The sequence below is a fragment of the Dipodomys ordii genome, unplaced genomic scaffold (assembly GCF_000151885.1).
Source record: "Dipodomys ordii isolate 6190 unplaced genomic scaffold, Dord_2.0 Scaffold206, whole genome shotgun sequence".
Lineage (NCBI taxonomy): Eukaryota > Metazoa > Chordata > Mammalia > Rodentia > Heteromyidae > Dipodomys > Dipodomys ordii.
Genome location: NW_012267422.1, coordinates 218,876 through 238,335, shown reverse-complemented (window position 1 = coordinate 238,335; position 19,460 = coordinate 218,876). Strand labels below are relative to the sequence as shown.

The following is a 19,460-nucleotide window of genomic DNA, read 5'->3' as shown; positions in this document are numbered from 1 at the left end:
CTCTGTGTCTGCCAGCGAGGCGGGCTGGACAGCGCACCAATCACGGAGCAGCTCCGCCCTATATAAACGGGAGGGCGCAGCGCCACTGCCCGAGTTCTGGCCAGTGCCTCTGCTTCCGGCTCGAGTTGCTCTCTACAAGCCCGCGTCAACATGTCCGAGACTGCGCCTGCCGCCCCGGCTACTCCGGCCCCCGCCGAGAAGACGCCTGTGAAGAAGAAGGCCCGCAAGTCTGCAGGTTCTGCGAAGCGCAAGGCGTCCGGGCCCCCAGTGTCCGAGCTCATCACCAAGGCAGTTGCTGCTTCCAAGGAGCGCAGCGGAGTGTCTTTGGCCGCGCTCAAGAAGGCACTGGCAGCTGCGGGCTATGATGTGGAGAAGAACAACAGCCGCATCAAGCTGGGTCTCAAGAGCCTGGTGAGCAAGGGCACCCTGGTGCAGACCAAGGGCACCGGCGCTTCGGGCTCTTTCAAACTCAACAAAAAGGCGGCCTCCGGGGAAACCAAGCCTAGAGCGAAAAAGGCAGGTACGGCTAAGGCCAAGAAGACTGCCGGCGCTGCAAAGAAGCCCAAGAAGGCTACGGGGGCTGCCACCCCTAAGAAGAGCGCCAAGAAGACCCCAAAGAAGGCAAAGAAGCCAGCGGCAGCTGCAGGAGCTAAAAAGGCGAAAAGCCCGAAGAAGGCGAAAGCAGCTAAGCCGAAGAAGGCGCCCAAGAGCCCAGCCAAGGCGAAGGCTGTGAAGCCTAAGGCGGCCAAACCAAAGGCCGCTAAGCCCAAGGCAGCCAAGCCAAAGAAGGCGGCAGCCAAGAAGAAATAAAGTTCCTTTGGCCAACTGCTTTGCACAACACAACCCAAAGGCTCTTTTCAGAGCCACCCACCGATCTCAGCAAAAAGAGCTGTTGCACACTCAGTGGGTGTTGCTAGGGGTGGGGGGCGGGATTATCTGGGAGGCGCCGGCTTAGGGATATTACCCGGAAACGTTCATTGATGTTCAGTGTTCAGTAAACCCAGGAGTGCTCTAGGTAGCCAGTTCTGAAGGCTCGTACTTGTTAGCAGTTCGCACATGCAAACTTTGAGCTCAAAGTATGCATAACGTAACCAAATAAATACTATTATGACTTGGTGTTTGGTTTGTGGAAATTTTGAATTTCAAATGTTTGTAATAGCCCAACATACTGTAGAGCTGAGGATATTCGTTGAAAGGGTGGACGGGAATTAGCTATTTTAGGCGCCGTTCCTTGTACCAGGACATAACTTTAAAATAGTTCAACATAGAACTTGCAGACTGAAAGCACTTAAAGTTATTTTCAGAACTGCTTTCAGTAGTCTCGTTTAGGCTTTCCAATTGGGTGAATCCTGCAACAAAAAGAGCCAATGAAAGAGTAGACAAAGTGTCGTTTACATTCTCATTTGTGACGACACAGTAAAGTAATCCAATCGAGGAGGAAGTCCTACCAACCTCATTTGAATACCGGCCCTATAAATTACCGGGAAGGAGGACAACGCTTCCGTTTGCGTTACTTTTGTTTTTCTCCCTGCCTTTTTGTACTATAGTGCCATTTGTACTATAATGCCAGAACCTGCGAAGTCCGCCCCGGCCCCAAAGAAGGGTTCCAAGAAGGCGGTGACCAAGGCGCAGAAGAAGGACGGCAAGAAGCGCAAGCGCAGCCGCAAGGAGAGCTACTCGGTGTACGTGTACAAGGTGCTGAAGCAAGTCCACCCGGACACCGGCATCTCGTCCAAGGCCATGGGCATCATGAACTCGTTCGTGAATGACATCTTCGAGCGCATCGCGGGCGAGGCGTCGCGCCTGGCGCACTACAACAAGCGCTCGACCATCACGTCTCGGGAGATCCAGACGGCCGTGCGCCTGCTGCTGCCCGGGGAGCTGGCCAAGCACGCCGTGTCCGAGGGCACCAAGGCCGTTACCAAGTACACCAGCTCCAAATAAACCTGCCAAGTAAGCGTTTTACCACTTAACCCCAAAGGCTCTTTTAAGAGCCATGCATGATTTCCACAAATGAGTTGTAATTCTGCCATTCCCAAGTTCTCTCTTAAGTTTATGTACTGAACTAGAAACTACACTGCCCATCTTTTTGTCATAGTCTGGCTGACCCGGAACTCGATCTTGCCGCCCTCCCAAGTGACGGGACTAAGGAGCATGCGCCACTGCGCCCTTTGTAGTTCGCAGCCAGTTTTAGTTCTGTGTTGTATAGGAAATAATGTGCCTACCAGACACTGCACACGCCACAGTGCTAGTTCTATAAAGTGAGTAAACGTCGTTCTGTCTTCATATGTAGTTCTTCACGCTGATCATGAATTAGTCCACGGGGTGATAATTACTTTTCCTAGGCACAAAAGTGTATTCTGACCTCAGCATTGTCTCCCTTTTTTGTTTAGCTAAGTAGCTTTGTGGTATAGGGTTAAGACCATATGAGTCTACGGTGAGATACAGTGCGCTTGCTTTCCTGAATAGGTGACTTTGAGGGATAGGGTACGGCCTAAATAGAGCTCAATATAGGAATAAAGACTGATGGAGACAGGGAAGGAATAGCTGAGCATATAAGAAACACTCGTTCAGAAGCCCCCAATAAAACCACGAGATGGATGAAGCTGGATTGGAATGGGGGGAGTGCTGTCTGATATGGAAAGTTCTAGCGGAGAGTTATTTCCCAAATAGAAATATGACTAGAATAATTTAAATGAAGTGAAAAATTCTAAAAATATAAGAAAACAGAGCAAAGTAAAAGTAGAAGAAAATAGAATTTAGTCATGAAGAATAAAGAGACTTGAACTGTGTCCAAATTCCTTGATAAATTGTACTCTTAATTGTTCACAGCATGTTTGCTTATAATTGAGTTTATTCAAGAAATTGTCATTGAAAGTCTTGAGACTAGGCACTAGAGTTAATACTAGGGATAAAAAGAGAGAAAAGGTACTTTCAGTCAGAGGATTAGAACTAATTGCTTTCATTATCTTGTTACTACACCTAAAATGCGTCTCTCAGTTTAGAAATCTATAAGCAATTGAATGGGCTTGGGGTCTTATAGAAACTGTCAACCACATTAAATTGATGAAAATACTCATCTCATTTTTGAGTAATAGACAAACTAGTAATATTTGACATCAAATGAAGTTTTCAAGTCTCCCAAAACACTCTCAGCTAGGAAATAAACTCACAAAACTATGATACACAAAATTACAGTTTCACAGGACATATATTAAAATCGGCCAAGTAAAGAAATAAAAGAATGCATCAACGTTTCAAACACATCTCTGTCAAAGACATAAAACAACATGCACCCAGATTATTCACAACCAGGAAAACTTACCCTGGACCACAGAAATGACTGCATTCATGACTGGTCTTTAGTCTCCTGTTTGTCCAGAGGTATTACAAATATGGCATGGCCCCAAAGCTCCCACTGCAAATCACATTGTTCAATGAACTGTAGTAAGCCTGGTCCCCCCACCCCAGGTTTAAAAACAAGCAACACAACAACAACAACAAACTTCTGGCAGTAATTCCAGCCTAGAGATGAGCTCCTACCCAAGGACAATCACTCTTTAGATAAGTTTAATCCTTTGCTATACCCATAGTGTTAAGAACATTTTTTTCAATTGTTATTTGCATATCATTAAACATAACTAAGTGACACAGCTATTTGTATTTTTTATTATCTCATATTATTGTAGATATTTAGATCCACTGTGCTTCTAGAAATTCCAAGGGGATATCTCATTGGAGAATTGTTTGGGAGAGGAGGTTATTTTGTTCAAATGAACAGTCACAAGAGTATTCTCTGATTTACCTTCACTAAATCCTGGCTGAAAGAAAAGAATGGGAGGGGGCAGGAGAATGAAGAGCTTCTTTTCTTTATATGAGCAGCAACACTTGTGTGGTTCCCCCACATCCTCGCCATAAACTATGAAATTTGCCACATTGACAGGCAACAAGAATTGTAGAGATATTTTCCATTTTATTATTTCTATTTTAAAATTTGGCAATTTCAAGATAGTTTATAAATATAATATCTCATAAATCTCCCAGCCAAAATATGACTACATTTCAGGAAAGAGGTGTGAGAAGAGTAACAAATTAAGGACTCAGAAAAGGAATGGAAAGTAAACCAACAATAATAGGAGGAAAAGAGTTTATAGATGAAAAAAGAAGCCTTTAGTAGAATGTGGGAGAGAAAAGTCGGGGTGGGGGGGGAGGAAGGCAGAAATGAATAAGCAGAGCTAGTCACATATTTGGTGTCTGAAATGGAATAATTAATAGCTATCATACAATAAATAAAATTCTTCCCACCTTGCCATGTTTCTTAAGATTTTCCTTGGTGGCTTGACTAAAATGTCACCAAACTTGGGAGGCTTTGTTAACCATCAGATTTGTAATATGGCACCTTCTTTTCTCCCATTCTTCATGTTCTCTACTTACAACAACAGACATCAAGATATTATTAGGGTAAGTAAAGCATACATATGTCTGTAACAACAAGAATAGAGAACTAAGTTATCAAAGTGGTTCAATTGATTGGGTAGCCTAGCAGTAATTAATAGCACATCATTAGGAGTTATTTTAAAAGGAATTGGGATATTTCATGTGAATCTCTATAACCAGTAATGACCATTTACTTCCCACTTAGCAACTGGTAGCAATTATGTTTTCCTTTTCACTGACTTTAAATGAAAATTAAACAGCCAAAATATGAATCTTTTCAAGTCAAAATGAAGGGGAGAGAATATGCACTCTTGAACTACATAAGTTCCACCCAAGAAGAGTGGAAAGATTTAAAACTGAAATCATGTTATACAGAGATATCCCTTGACTAAGCACAAGTTGAGCTATTATCTGTGAAAATTAATAGTAACAAGTAACACTGGAGCAAAGATTCCTAATATAGACCATTACTCAAGCATATATAAAAGATCCCTCTTTATATAGGAAATATTAATTCTGATGGTAAAATGACACCTAACAAATACATATTTTTTTATTTCTTTAATCAGGAGAGATATGCTGAAAAGAAGTGACTGTATAAAGTAATTGAAGATATGCATCTGTCCATAAAAGTTACAAAGCATTAAAACTGTAATCTGCTTGAAAATGAGAACAGTCTGACATACTACATATCCCACCCCAGCCCAATCCATCAAGTTTACTAAACATTGATTCATCAAACAGAGATCCTTGAGGAGTGGAGGAGTTTCAAGGGGATATTTTATCTTTTTTATTTAATTGGTATTTGATTTATATAAATGGAATTTATTGCTATTAAAAAGCCTAGTTACTAAGAATTCCTTATTTAACATAGACTACCTTTGCTAGAAGTCTGAATAGAGGAGTGGAAAGCCTCTAAATGAAACATTATAAATATTATAATTAACAATTGTAAATGCCGACCCAGAAAACCACTTGGACACACAGTCGCATAGAAGAAAGAAGATTTCAATGGCTATCTCTCACGGGATAAAGAGTAGCTCTTGCAGCCATAGAAGTAGATATAGTATCAGGAGTCTGAAGGCAGAAGAAGGGTCTGGGGCAAGAAATCTTTGTAGTCACAGCTGGATGCTGGAGATATCAGCCAGGTCAGGACATTCTGTAGCTGGGTTGCAGCCAAGGAAAACTTCTTGTCACAGAGACAATACATTCTGTATTTGATCCATGGCAAAGTCAATACATCTTACAGCTGTCATGTAGCCAGGGAAAGCATCTTATAGCAGGGACAATACATTATGTAGCTGGCATCTTGTGATTATACACTAGTACCCACATGTGACCGGGACTGGCATCTAGGCATGGCTTGTGGATGACCCAGGGTGAAGGCTGTCAACCCAAAATAGGGGTGAATAAGCTTACATCTATAATTAAAGTTTATGGAGAATTAGAAGTATATATTCATTAAAATCTTTATTCTCTGATCCCTACTTTTCAAGGATATCTATTCATCCATTCAACCATCTGCCTACTATCAATCTTTACATTTTATGGTATCAAGACCTGAAAGGAGAGTGGGGATGTGAGTGTACTAAGAAGTGTTTGGCTTTCCAGAATGATCCTGAACCCACTATTTGAGGTGTCACCCTCTACCCTATCCAATCAATGTAAAAGAAACACAGTGCTTTGAAACAATCTCAAACTTGTGTGAGCATCAAAATCACCTGAAACACTTAAAAATAAAATTGCTAGGCACCAACCCAACAGTTTCTGAGCCATTGAGATCCATTTCTGGATTAGAGGGCAATAGTTTATATTTCCAAATTATCCAGCTGGTAGAAATACTATTAGTACTGATACCACATTTGAATAGCTTTGTTTTGAAGGACATGCCATCCTATTCCAGGAGAAACAAGACAAGTATGACAACAAATATCCAACTCACTATAAGCTCTTACCTAGGGCCCACTCCATCTGAAAACCATTTTCCCATACTCTAGCACAACCTGAGAACGTTAGGCTCTCACCACATTAAGCCACTCCAGCTTCCCCACATAGCAGACTATAGTTTTGTGTCAGTGTTTGGCCAACAGTCTTTTACCAGGATGTTCACAGCTTGTGAACGGGGACCTTGCCTTTGGGCAGCCAGTGTTTTAACCTTGACTTTGCAGGCATCCATTCTGAGCACAACTGTGGTCATTTACACATAAGAAACTCCAAACTCCAGAGCTCATTTCACCATATATCTGATGGATGAAGACACCCCTCTTAACTCCAAGGTCACCTTGCTGTTTGTAGGGTATTTCTTGTAAGGTTTCAGTATCTGTGTGTGGATAATTACTTCCCAACTGAATAAATATATTTTATAATTTGATCTTCAGGTGCATAAAAAGTCAATAACCATTAGGCACAGTAGTACCCAAAGCCCACAGCACTTTTCAAGAGCTAACAAAAATATTTTCATTATTTCTAAAAATCAAAAGACAAAACTGAAATTCTACACTGAAGAAACTTGTAATAAATGTATGAAACTTTGATTTTAACTATTTACAATTTTCCTTTGTTCCTTGCTATTCTTTTCTTTAAATTTTAATACCTAGTTGCTTTTTGTCTCACATAATTTTAATCTCTGAAATTCCTTGTATGACTGAGAAACTGATACATCTAAAGCTTTTTTGTTTTGAAACTTGACTGTCTCCAATGTGTCAAAGAAAACTCTTGTCTTTTGAAACTTATCTTTTATTTAGACATTCAAAGTCACTAATGGTGCTCCTGGCACATAATAATTTACCATCAAACAAATTGTTCAATAAATAAATAAATGATCAACCCCTACAAAATTATACTCCCTACCTGAAGGGTATATAGGAGGAAAATTAATTGAACACTCTGGATCCTAGCCATGGGACACTAGGTGGCGCTAGAAAACTGCATCATTTTAATTCCAGGACATTCCTTGAGAACCTCAGACTCTAAAGCTTCCCAACAAATTTCCTCTTTCACTCTTCTGCAGTCTTGCAAAAATAAACAAATCTTATCCGTAGAAACCTTTGCTACATTTTTTTTCTCCAATTCACTCTTCTCAAATAGTTTTGGCTTTATACTAGGTGTCTTAGTTCTGTTTGAAAGCCTAGACCTTTCTCCCCAAGGGGTAGCCTAATTTCCACAGCCCAGAATCTCTTGGTACCTGAACCAGGGAATTGAAGCTGGTGTGTTTATTACCCTTGTTTCAGCAATTAGGTTGTTATTGTTTGGGTGCATTTAAGAGAAAAATATTTTTCTTTTAAGTTGGGCAAGTATATGTTAGTATGTTTGTTCTTTCACTACTCATTAGTTATTTTGCTTCAGAACTTTCTAGAATTTCTAGTTTTTCTCATTGCAGATAAATGTCACTACAGTGTCCTCTGTCTCTATAATACTTTTTGCCTTAAGTAATATTTTGTCTAATGTTAATATTGACTGTACTTGCATGTTTTTTTATTGTGAAAATACTGTACAGAGGGGTTACAATTACATGGGCAAGATCTTGCATGGTTTTAGTAAACATTTCTAGGCATATTTATTTCTATTGTGTTTTAAAAGCTATACATGATTTGTTCTCAGAGTAACATGTTAATATATAAGTAATATATTTCAGTAACGCTAGTCTGACATAAAATAAACAATAAAGCATAAAGGGAAATTGCATATAGTCTAGCATGATCTGAAAAAGGCAAAAGCAAATCATAAAGCATCCCTCCATGAGATCACAATAATATAGCAAAATATATTAGAATAAATTCCACTTAAATTTATAACATCTTTAAATGATATTTTATGCACATACAAAAAAATTTGGGTGTGGACAGAATTATACTAGGAATAAGTCTATCAGACTTATTTATAAAAAGAATAGTTTTGAGATGACTTCATGGTTATATTCTTTAGCTTACCATCAAAGGATCTGGGCCTCAAATGATACAGAAGCTTTATTTGGTCAGAAAATATCCATGGTATGCAACATGTTTTGATATATTGTAAGAGAGAGCTTAAAAGATGCTTTTGCTGAATCTGTAAATGACCAAAAAGTCCCCCAATCTATACCTGTGCCCTTTGATCTGAACAATTCTCTGCTTCTTTCCCTTTGCAATTATTTATTTGCAGGAGATTCAGATAATCCTCTTGTGTGGTAGTTAAACAGCCCCTCAAACAGACAATGTCATCTTCTTTGCAGCCCTAAAACTCAGGAGACTACATTGTTCCTGTCCTGTTCTAATAACAGAATACTAACTTCATGGGAACAGCTGGAACAAAGACTGAGCTAGTAGTCATCAAGGTCTTACTTTCCACTTGAGATTGTTATTAACTATGCATACCTTTCTCATCTCCTACCCCTAAGTTTCCCTATTTAACCTGAAGCCCATGTCTATATCTCAGGAGATGGCTGACGCTGTACCAAAGCTCTGTCTTCCCAAGGCTGACATTATTAATCTCTTTTCTCTGCTCTTCACTAGGTGAAGAGCAAATGAAGGTGAGTTGAATCTAACTTGGGACACCTGGATTTTAGGCCTAGGATCTAAAACTCAGTTTCAGTACATTTCAATAAATCCAGACTACATTAAAATAGAAGCAATTGTGTTTAATTTTTTTTCATGTAATAACTAGCAGACCCAACAAGATCTAAAAGAAAAATTGATTGCAACAGACAAGACTGATTATGATCTGAGTCCTGTTGTAACTGGATGAAAAGGTTTCTGAATTTCCCCTTTAAAAGTAGGGACTCTTAGGATTCTTTACTTGTATCGCAGAACAAGACTTTCTGGACAAATCACAATAGTAAGAAAACTTGGCAAAGCTTTATTGAGTAAGTAAGCAAGCAGGGAAGCAGACAGGCAAGCAGAAAGGAGGAGGCACACTATAACAGACATTGGTTGCTTTCAAGGAGAGAGCTAGAAAGAAACGGTTCCTTGGCTACTGGGGGTATTCGTATATGATAAGGACAGGGGTTCTAACTTTAAAACTATACAAAGATAGGTGTTCTATCTTTGCTCTAATTACTCCTGGTGTTACACTTTCTGAGTTCCTGGATGTTTGGGTCGTTTTTCCATTTTTTTTATGGCATACTACAATAAAAACAGATGCTTATCCTTTAGATAAGGAAGATATCCTGTTGTCCACATTTTAGGTTAGGAGGCTGCTTCCACCTGAAGCATTTCTCTCAAGAAGGCCTACATTCTGCCAAACAAATGTTAATTCTTGAGGTTAAAAATGTATCTGTCAGGAAGGAATACATCCTGTTGCTTTTCTTTGGAGCAAGGTTAGCACTTCTATGTTTTTAAATACTGTGTTTCTGAGTTGCCTTCACCAGAAGTTATCCTATCTTATTTCCATCATAGATGATTATATCCATTGTCCTATTGATCAACTAAAACAAAATGATTATTTCAGCTACTGACCCCAATATACCAATTGAAGAAAGGAAATTCAATTGTTAGCATATCCACCCCTATTTTGGCTTGACAGCCTCCATCATGTTATTTCTAGAGTCCAGCTGCAAGACTTCCCACTTTCTGTCTCCTTGCCCTGCCTTTAGCTTCCCTGGCACTATATAACCACATCCCTGCATAAGGAGAGGCTGCTACACTATCCTTAGCTTTCCTACCAACTTGCTGACAATGAATTTTGCTGTACATGACTTAGTGTCCATGGGGTTTTCTAGACTGGTGCTTTCATCAATGAAGCAAACAAACAACCCCCCCCCAAAAAAAAGATGTGATTTCCAAGCAAGGGAAGAAGAATATTAAGTATTTCATCCCATATTTAGAGAACAAAAATTAGCATTTGGGTTAGATTACTACTTACAGCAAAGAATACTTAAGTTGTCCCAGTCAAAGTGAGGCCTACTTGATAATTATCTCAGTTTGGATTCTATAAAGGATTTAAGAGATTGTTAATCATCATCCCTTAAAAAAGAGGAATCTGAAGATGGATAAGTCTCTAACTGACTTACGAGGGAAAAAAGAAAATACTGATTAGTGGTATCAGCAATGAAAGAGAGCTAGGAATGAAGGTCATTTGCCTAACATTCAGGAGACCATGGGTCTGATTCCCCCCCCCAAAAAAAAGTGCTGACTATAAAGGATAATCAGAACAAACATTATAATTAATTCTTACCACTAAGATGAACACAAATTAGGATAAAAAACACCAAAACTCACTGAACAGACCTTCATTTATTAATAAAAACTTTTCAGAAAAGAAAACCATTGGCTATATGATTCAATGGTGAATTCTACTAAACCCTTCAGGAAGAATAAAACCAATTCTAGATAGTCTCTATAAAAGAGAAGAGGAAACACTTCTGAGATTCAGTTTATTTGGCCATTAATACACTAATAACAAAACATCAGAAAAAAAGCACACGTTAAAACATTGTTTTCATTTCCTGATATCTGTAAAGATACCCATTCTTTTCACATGAAATTATAGTAAGTGGTGTCCATTTCACTTTAGTTTGTTTCTTTGGAAATACCAACTATAATAAATTCAGTCTCAGCTGGGACCCGGTGGCTCATGCCTGTAATCCTAGCTACTCAGGAGGCTGGGATCTGAGGATCGTGGTTCAAAGCCAGCCCAAGCAGGAAAGTCCATGAGACACTTATCTCCTATTTCCCACCAGAAAACCAGAAGTGGTGCTGTGGCTCAAGTGGTAGAGCATTAGCCTTGAGCTAAAGAGCTCAGGAACAGTGCCCAAGCCCAGAGATCAAGCCCCACAACTGACAAAAAAATATATAGATATAGATAAATAAATTTAAGAAAAATTCCTCTAATATTATTCTGGAAAATATTTCTCTGGAAAATAGAGTAGGATGGCATTAAAGTAAATCTTTACATCATAATTAGAAAGGCTTGATTAAACAAATTTCAGTACAGTAGCTATAACCAAATGTGCTGTCCACGCAAGTGACATTTTCATTTACTATATTAAACTGTTAATGGAATTTTTATAATATAGTTTACACAGATCTTTTATTAGATGGCATTATCTATTTTAAAATATGAGCATGGGACTGGGAAGGTGGCTCAGTGGTAAGAATACTTGCTTTGCATGCATGTGGCCCTGGGTTCGATTCCTCAGCACCACATAAGCAGAAAAAGCTGGAACTGTGGCTGAGACTCAAGAAGTAGAGCGCTAGCCTTGAGGTGAAGAGCTGAGGGACAGCACTCAGGCCCAGAGTTCAGGCCCAAGACCGACAAAAATAAAATAAAATATGAGCAATATGTGTCTAGGTTATAGCTAACAGACTTTGTAATTAAATCAAAGTATATAGCATATTCCAAGTGACCATTACATTATTAAAACTTGAAACAGAAATTCAGTTGAGAGAATGATTGAAAAACAAAGACCCAAGTATAGTGGCTATATCATCTTATTTCTTAATGTTAGCAAACTTAATCATTACAGAGGAATGACAAGCTTTAATTATGCATTACTTGCACAGACATTTCATTATTTCTCTAGTTTAAGAAGCAACCTGAGTATATTACTGTTTTTGTTCTGAACCAAATTTGTCATGGCAATAAACTATGCATTTAAGAAAAAGTTAAAAAAAAAAAAAAAAGAAAGAAAGGAATCTGGTTCTTTGAGATGATAACTCCTGTTCTGGAATGCAGCATCTTCATTATGGGTAGTTATCCTCAATGGAGGAAGATGATTCTGTCTTTCAGTGTTCACTGTTGTTGCTTTGGAATAGTTTTGGTCATCTGTTATATGTTGTCCCTCAGTCCAGTCATTTCCAGAATAAACTGACTGCAGAAAAGAACAGTTCAGAGCCAAGGAGACAGATGTGAAATGGAAACAGAGATGTCCAATTTTTATCCTGTCCTTTTACAATTTTTCCTTTACCCTTTTAACATTTGGACATTTACAGGCCCAATTAAAGTGTCAGGTTTTTTTGTTTGTTTGTTTAGCAAAAGTAGATTCTAACTACCTGTTATACATAATCTAGCCATTACAAATGTTAATTTTTCTGGTATACAGAGGGCATCTATATATTAACATTTCGGGTAATGTTTTGCTTGTTTGTTTTAGTTTTTTTAACTGTCTTTAACCCAAAACAGCCCTCTGGCAAAACCTCACAGAATATTCTTTTATCCTTGTGAAGGCACGATGTAAAATGCACTATGATGGGGACCTCCCTCGGCGTATTAATTTCCCTTTTAAGATGAGAGAGGAAAAAAAGCCTTTTGAGGTCAACTGGTCAAACAACAAGAAAAATGTTGCTGGAAAAAATTATGGAGAAAGTGAAAAGGAAGAAATATTTGAGAAAAAGTGACCTTGATTTCTGTATATTACATACTGATCATAACCAAATTCATGTAAAGAACTGCATTGGCCAGAGAATAAAGAGAAGTATGATCTTCAGTTAAATGTCAAATTTGACTGGACGTTTTGGTAAAAGGTTGTTTTCTTAACAAAAACAAATCTGTCCTGTGTAATGAGTTTCTGACAAAAAAAAATCATTGAAGGCATTTATTATTATACAAAGCATGTTAATTACTATTCCCAACACTGCTACAAAGGTTATGGAGAATAGAATACTAAATGTGTTTTCAAAAGTTTTTCTCATCACCAATTCAGTAAGAAAAACAAATGTACAATATGTGAAACAAAAGGCTTCAGTGTTAATCTTCCAAGTATAGAAAACATCTTGTCCTCTGAGGACTTAAACCTATCAGTGTGAGAACTGGCAAGAGGGATTGTTTAGAAAAGGGCAATGAAGTTAAAGATACTGGAAAGAGAAGAAGCTACTGTACTTCAACAATAACAAAAACAATAATAAAGCTTTTGTTTTAGACTTTTTTCTTTTAATCTTTTCAGTAAATATTTCTGATCCTGTAATTCATTTCTTCAGTAAGAAATATCATCCATATATTGTCTACGAAATGCTTTTCTGTCTTGTTTCCTTTTTAGAAGTGTTATTTTGCTATTGCTTTGCGGTTTATTTTGCTGCCCTCTCGCTTCATGCTTCACTTAATTCAACAGTAAACACTGTCTTTAGACTCCTGTGAATATAGTTCCTCCTTTCTGTCAAGAATCTACAGTCAAATGTAAAATTATACCTTTTCTAGTTTTTAACTCTGTTCTCTGTAACAATTAGGCTCCTCAGATTTCATTTATGTACTTAATGAAATTGTGTGCCGGTCGGTAGTGAGGCTTCAACTCCGGGCCTGAAGTGGGAGCATTGAAGACACAGCTCCACTTCCGGCTTCTGACTGGTTTACAGAAAATAAGGTGACTGGACTTTCAGGTCTAGACAAGCCTGAGTGGGTAGGGTGGGGGACTATTGATGTTGAATGATGTTAAAGAAACTTGATTGGTGAAAAGCAGCTCGACTCAAAGGAACCAATCAGAAACAGAAAAACTCAAGTTTTCATTTGCATAAAGCTGTCTATAAGAGGACAATATCCGCTCTGGGAGACTTCACTATCTTCGGAAGAGACCAGCAAGATGCCTGAGCCAGCGAAGTCCGCTCCCGCGCCCAAGAAGGGGTCGAAGAAGGCGGTGACCAAGGCGCAGAAGAAGGACGGCAAGAAGCGCAAGCGCAGCCGCAAGGAGAGCTACTCGGTGTACGTGTACAAGGTGCTGAAGCAGGTCCACCCGGACACCGGCATCTCGTCCAAGGCCATGGGCATCATGAACTCGTTCGTGAACGACATCTTCGAGCGCATCGCGGGCGAGGCGTCGCGCCTGGCGCACTACAATAAGCGCTCGACCATCACGTCTCGGGAGATCCAGACGGCCGTGCGCCTGCTGCTGCCCGGGGAGCTGGCCAAGCACGCCGTGTCCGAGGGCACCAAGGCCGTCACCAAGTACACCAGCTCCAAGTAAATGTAGTTCTGCAGCCACACCGGTAAACCAAAGGCTCTTTTCAGAGCCACTCACTGTTTTCACTATCTGGGCTGCGCGTTTGTGCCGTGTTGCGAGCTAAGTCGTAGTGGGGGTGGGAGTTTTAGGTGCATGTTTCGGTGAGACCTATCCTACGGTGCCATCCTGGGTGGTCACATCCACTAGCAGACGAGTGGTGAACACGCAACTCGCCATAGGGAGTGTGGGAACCAGTAGCAACACTTGCTGACGTCAGGTCGCCATTTTGTGTGAACTGCCACTTTGTTGGGAAATCACACATAACAAGTGGACGTTTCTAAACACGCTCACAAAGCTGCTAATTCTACACCTTGGGTTTTTTAATTCCCCTCCTCGGCTATGTGCTGGCGCATATCTCCTGTAATCTTCCTGGAGACAGACATAGGTGTACACATGGGTTTTTGAGTTGGAGGAAAGTACCTCTGTAATAGTGTCGCAACCTCTTGCCACCAGACAGGTAACTTACTTTCCCCTTAACAGAAAACCCCAGTCACTGGTTTCCCCCCACCCTTCAGTGGCCAAGCTAAAGATTACCCCATTTCTATTTACTGCGAAAACAGCTTCCTTATTCAGCCCCTGCCATAGTTAGGAAATCTAGGTAGAGTGCCTCAGTTTGTTCTCAAGTCTTAACCCTGTCTGGACTCATTTTCCTGCTGATTTTAGCAATTGTGGGACAATCCAGCCAAGGAAGAAATCTGATGGCCCTTGGCAGGTATTGAGAAAAAATAAACGTGGATGTACATTTTAGATTGGTGAAGGGATGGACGGATACTGGTGGTGAGGATCATGCACTGTACATCTACAGATCACTGTAACAATATTCACAAGCTAGACAGGTTTGGAAGTCTAAAGCTTATAATCTTTCCCATAACTAATCCCAGGAAAGTAAACAGGTTATTAGCTTCTCAAATCATATCGAAAGTTACTTCAAGAAGTCAACCTTGCTCAAAGGTTTCTTAAGGAGTGAGAAAGGTCCCTTACTCAAGTGGAAATATCCAATCTTCCCAAGAATCATTGTCACTGTTGTCCTGTTGAGTGCCCTTGAGAAACATGCCTAGCCAGCCTCCCAAACATATGTGACTTCCATCTGCCTGATTGCTTGTCTCACACGGTCTATATACCCTTTCCTGTGTTAGTATCCCAAGTGTTTAGGATTACAGGTGTAATCTTACCAAGCCAAATTATGCAGAAACTTGCCTAAAGGACCCAATCTCAGTTTTCTGTTAAATTGGGTCCTAGGCTGGGAATAATTCTTGTCATAAAGATATTTAGAATTATGACACCAGATAATGTTTGTCAAAGCTTAAATTGATTTTACAGATAAGGAGCAGTTGCAGAAAGCTCCTAAGCAGGGATTTACACGATAGGATAAATTTTTTGGATTGGAGGGAAGTATTGCTATAGAGAGGCAAGTAAAAGGAAATATTAACAAGATTAGGGCAGTGGATGCAGGAAACAAATTATAGAGCAGTTGGGTTTTCCATCCAGTATTTCATCAAATATTTGTTTTATTTCAGTATTTGTATTTGTATTGAGATACTGCAAGGATCACGACTGGCAAAAGTGAGCTCTTCCTTTGGGAGAAGTGAGACAAACACACAATAAACACAACACAGCAAGATAATTTCAAATAGACTAGAATTCTAAGTGTTTTTATGATATAAAAACCAAGAGCTATGGTAGTTACTAGTTACTACTTTAGAGAAAGGAATCTAAGAAATAACAGCTCCAAGCCAAACCAATTATTTGTCGATTGAAAATATTGATAAGGGTTGGGAAGGTGGCTCCGTGGTAGAGCACTTGCCTTGCATGCATGAGGCTCTCGGTTCGATTCCTCAGCACCACATAAGCAAAAAGAAAAAAGCCAGAAGTGGCGCTGTGGCTCAAGTGGTAGAGTGCTAGCCTTGAGCTGAAGAGCTGAGGGACAGTGCCCAGGCCCAGAGTTCAAGCCCCACAACCGGACCCAAAAAAAAAAGAAAATATTGATAAAAAGGAGTTGTGCTAAAGAAACAGACACGTGTTCTGGACTATTAGTGATCAAATGTAAATTCGGATAAGTGGGGGCTAAACAGGTGCCTAAACATTTGGGACATTATTATATGTCCAAAGAAAATACCTAAATAGTTTTTCACTCCATATTATTGGGATTTTGAGTATTTTTTAAACAGCTATATGTAGAATTAAATGTAGGATAAAAGCCAGGCACTGGTAGCTCACACTTTTAATCCTAACTACTCAGGAGGCTGAGATCTGAGAACCATGATTTGAAGCCATTCATGGCAAGGAAAGTCCAGGAGAATTTGATCTCCAATGAAGCACCAAAAAAGCCAGAAGTCGAGTTCTGGCCCAACTGATAGGAGCACTAGCCTTGAGCAAAAAAGCTGGGGACAGCACCCAGAACCTGAGTTCAAGCCCCAGGCCTGGCACACACACAAAAGAAAAAAATAAAATTGGCTGGCAATGTGGCTTAGTGGCAGAGTGCTTGGATGAAGTCCTGGGTTCAATTCCTCAGTACCACATAAAACAGAAAAAGCCAGAAGTGGTGCTGTGACTCAAGTAGTAGAGTGCTAGCCATGAACAAAAGAAACTCAGGGACAGTGCCCAGGCCCTGAGTTCAAGCCCCACGACTAGCCCCCCCCCCAAAAAAAATAGAGGTATCTAGGAGTCTAAGGCAGTAAAATCTTGAGTTTATATCCAACATGGACTACACAGCATGAAACTCTCAAAACAAAAAATTCAAGGTCAATTGTTAGATGTCAGTGAAAAACAACCAAAATTATTTAGTGGTATGCATGAAAAAACTAGGCAGTGAAATTTATTGTTCCTTTTTATTGAAAGGGAAAAGAAATGCAGGCGAGAAACAAGATACAGAAGCTGGCAACAGCAGAAGCCTCTTGCCAAATCATCCTTGACAGAGGGAAGAAAGGTTGAGGAAAGGGGGGGGAGGGGGAGGCCTGAAAAAAAAGTTGTACCTTAAGTGAATAAAAGGGAATAAAACATGGCAACCCAGGAGCCTTAATTACACATATTAATGGTTCCAATAATCCCTTTGGTCTCTTTAAGTGCATGAATAGCCTATATATACTTCCTCAACAAATGTTTAATAGCATCCACTTTCAAAATTGTAGCCGCATATAACTTGAAGCATACCATCTGACAAACCGATACACTCCTCCCAAACTGTCATACAATGCAGTCCTCTAATGAGGTAACAACTTTGCAAGCTACTCAAGTTAAAGTGTATAGTTTGCATGGCATAGGGCTTGTGAAGCTTACTCCTGTGTAAGAGCAGTAAGTTTACCTTGAACCTCTTACAAGCTCCTGGCAAGTCTGGTGGCCCTGTAAGAACCTACCCTGCCTGCAGTTCACACAGAAAAGCCAATGCTAAAACTCCAAAGCCATAGGCAAATCTATGTTAAAATAACAAATAGATCGAGAGATGGCTCTACCAGCCAGCCACTATCAAACTTTGTCAACTCTTTTAAAGTGAAAAGATGGGCGGCCCTGAAAAGGGCCTTGATTTGTTGTAGACAATCTCAAGCTGAAGCTCTAGCCGCCAAAGCCATAAAGAGTGCGGCCCTGCCGCTTGAGGGCATAAACCACGTCCATGGCTGTGACGGTCTTGCGCTTGGCGTGCTCCGTGTAGGTAACGGCATCGCGGATGACGTTCTCTAGAAACACCTTGAGAACACCTCGGGTCTCTTCATATATGAGACCAGAAATACGCTTGACTCCGCCACGGCGAGCAAGGCGGCGAATGGCAGGCTTAGTAATGCCCTGGATGTTGTCTCGAAGAACCTTCCGGTGCCGCTTAGCACCGCCCTTACCTAAGCCTTTTCCACCCTTACCGCGTCCAGACATTTTAAAACTGAACTGCAAAAATGGAAAGCGAAGTACCTTTCGGGAGGTCTTCCCAAAGCTTTTATACTAACGTGACGGACCTGTTTGAGAACTACAAGGTTAGGGGTGGAAACCTAGTCAAGTTCCCGCCCAAAATCCCGCCCACAGTCAGTTCCCTTCTGAACTTTTAACTCCTGCTAATATACTGTAAGTGTAAAGCAAAAGACAATGTCTAGCCTGCAATTATAATTTAATATGTGTTCCTATGTTTTAATGTGAGTTCAGAATGCTTGTTTGTATAGTTCCTGTGCTATCAACAAACCAGACACTGGTCCCTCTGATAATCCAAAACATGCTCTTACTTCTGGTTTAAATGCAGCAGTAATAATGCATACCATTACTGTTTAAAATCCAAGGTGTAACTTATTTATGTCTGTTCACCCGATCATGCTTGTGCCCCAGAGGCTCAATGAGGGACTTAAAAGCCTATGAAATTTATAGAATTAAAAAAATGGAGAGGCTGGCAATGTGGCTTAGTAGTAGAGTGCTGGCCCAGCATACTTGAAATCTTGGGTTCTATTCCTCAATACCACATAAACCAGAAAAGCCGGAAGTAGTGGTGTGGTTCAAGTGGTAGAGTGCTAGCCTTAAGCAAAATGAAGCTCAGAACAGTGCCCAGGGCCTGAGTTCAAGCCATAGGACTGGCACCAAAACAAAAGAAAAAGAAAAATCAAGTGAAAAGAAACACTGAAGATGGAAAACTTTGTATCATTACATTACAAATCTATGAAGATCTAAATCAGTGCATTGAAAGTTTTGAATTGGCTATACCAGTAATAAAGTTTACTATTGTATCTTCTACCACATGCTAGTTCCCAGACCACTAGTTCCCAGACTACTTGTGATATACTCTACTACATACCACGTTCTGTACATGTAATCTTGGTCTTGGGCAAGTGATATTGGTTTTTTTGTAAATATTTATGAAAATCTAATTCTAGAACATTCATACATATATATATATATATCATTCAAAGCACTTGAAATATTTAAATTGCATATGTGCAACCATTGCACATGATAGTGACATATAGAACTGGTTGCCTTGAGCTTCTTCCCTCAAGATTCACCTCTCTAAACCAGATATGGCAGCTCAACAAACCTGTAATGTCAGCACTCAAGAAATTGAGGCAATGGGCTGGGAAGGTGGCTCAGTGGTAGAGCGCTTGCCTTGCATGCATGAGGCCCTGGGTTCCATTCCTCAGCACCATATAAGCAA

The 19,460-nt window shown here is 40.1% G+C and overlaps 4 protein-coding genes across 4 annotated transcripts in view; 3 read left to right on the top strand and 1 right to left on the bottom strand.

Annotated features, from left to right (window-relative positions):
• The first annotated feature begins 94 nt into the window (after nt 1-94).
• On the top strand, nt 95-1,111 carry LOC106000015 (histone H1.4). The gene has a single exon (XM_013035199.1). It carries the CDS (start codon nt 151-153, stop codon nt 808-810), a length of 660 nt encoding a protein of 219 aa, XP_012890653.1. The 5' UTR covers nt 95-150; the 3' UTR covers nt 811-1,111.
• Nucleotides 1,112-1,520: 409 nt separating this feature from the next.
• LOC106000032 (histone H2B type 1) lies at nt 1,521-2,408 on the top strand. The gene has a single exon (XM_013035214.1). It carries the CDS (start codon nt 1,564-1,566, stop codon nt 1,942-1,944), a length of 381 nt encoding a protein of 126 aa, XP_012890668.1. The 5' UTR covers nt 1,521-1,563; the 3' UTR covers nt 1,945-2,408.
• A 9,766-nt stretch (nt 2,409-12,174) lies between these two features.
• On the top strand, nt 12,175-14,419 carry LOC106000029 (histone H2B type 1). Its single transcript, XM_013035212.1, has 2 exons — nt 12,175-12,179; nt 13,921-14,419. The coding sequence occupies exon 2, from the start codon at nt 13,925-13,927 to the stop codon at nt 14,303-14,305; it is 381 nt and encodes a 126-aa protein (XP_012890666.1). The 5' UTR covers nt 12,175-12,179; nt 13,921-13,924; the 3' UTR covers nt 14,306-14,419.
• A 3,471-nt stretch (nt 14,420-17,890) lies between these two features.
• The window catches only part of LOC105999998, a 43,164-nt gene continuing 41,594 nt past the window's right edge, over nt 17,891-19,460 (bottom strand). Inside the window, exon 7 of the mRNA XM_013035183.1 lies at nt 17,891-18,214. Within this exon, the coding sequence (XP_012890637.1) occupies nt 17,891-18,214 (324 nt within the window). The remainder of the gene's footprint in view (nt 18,215-19,460) is intronic.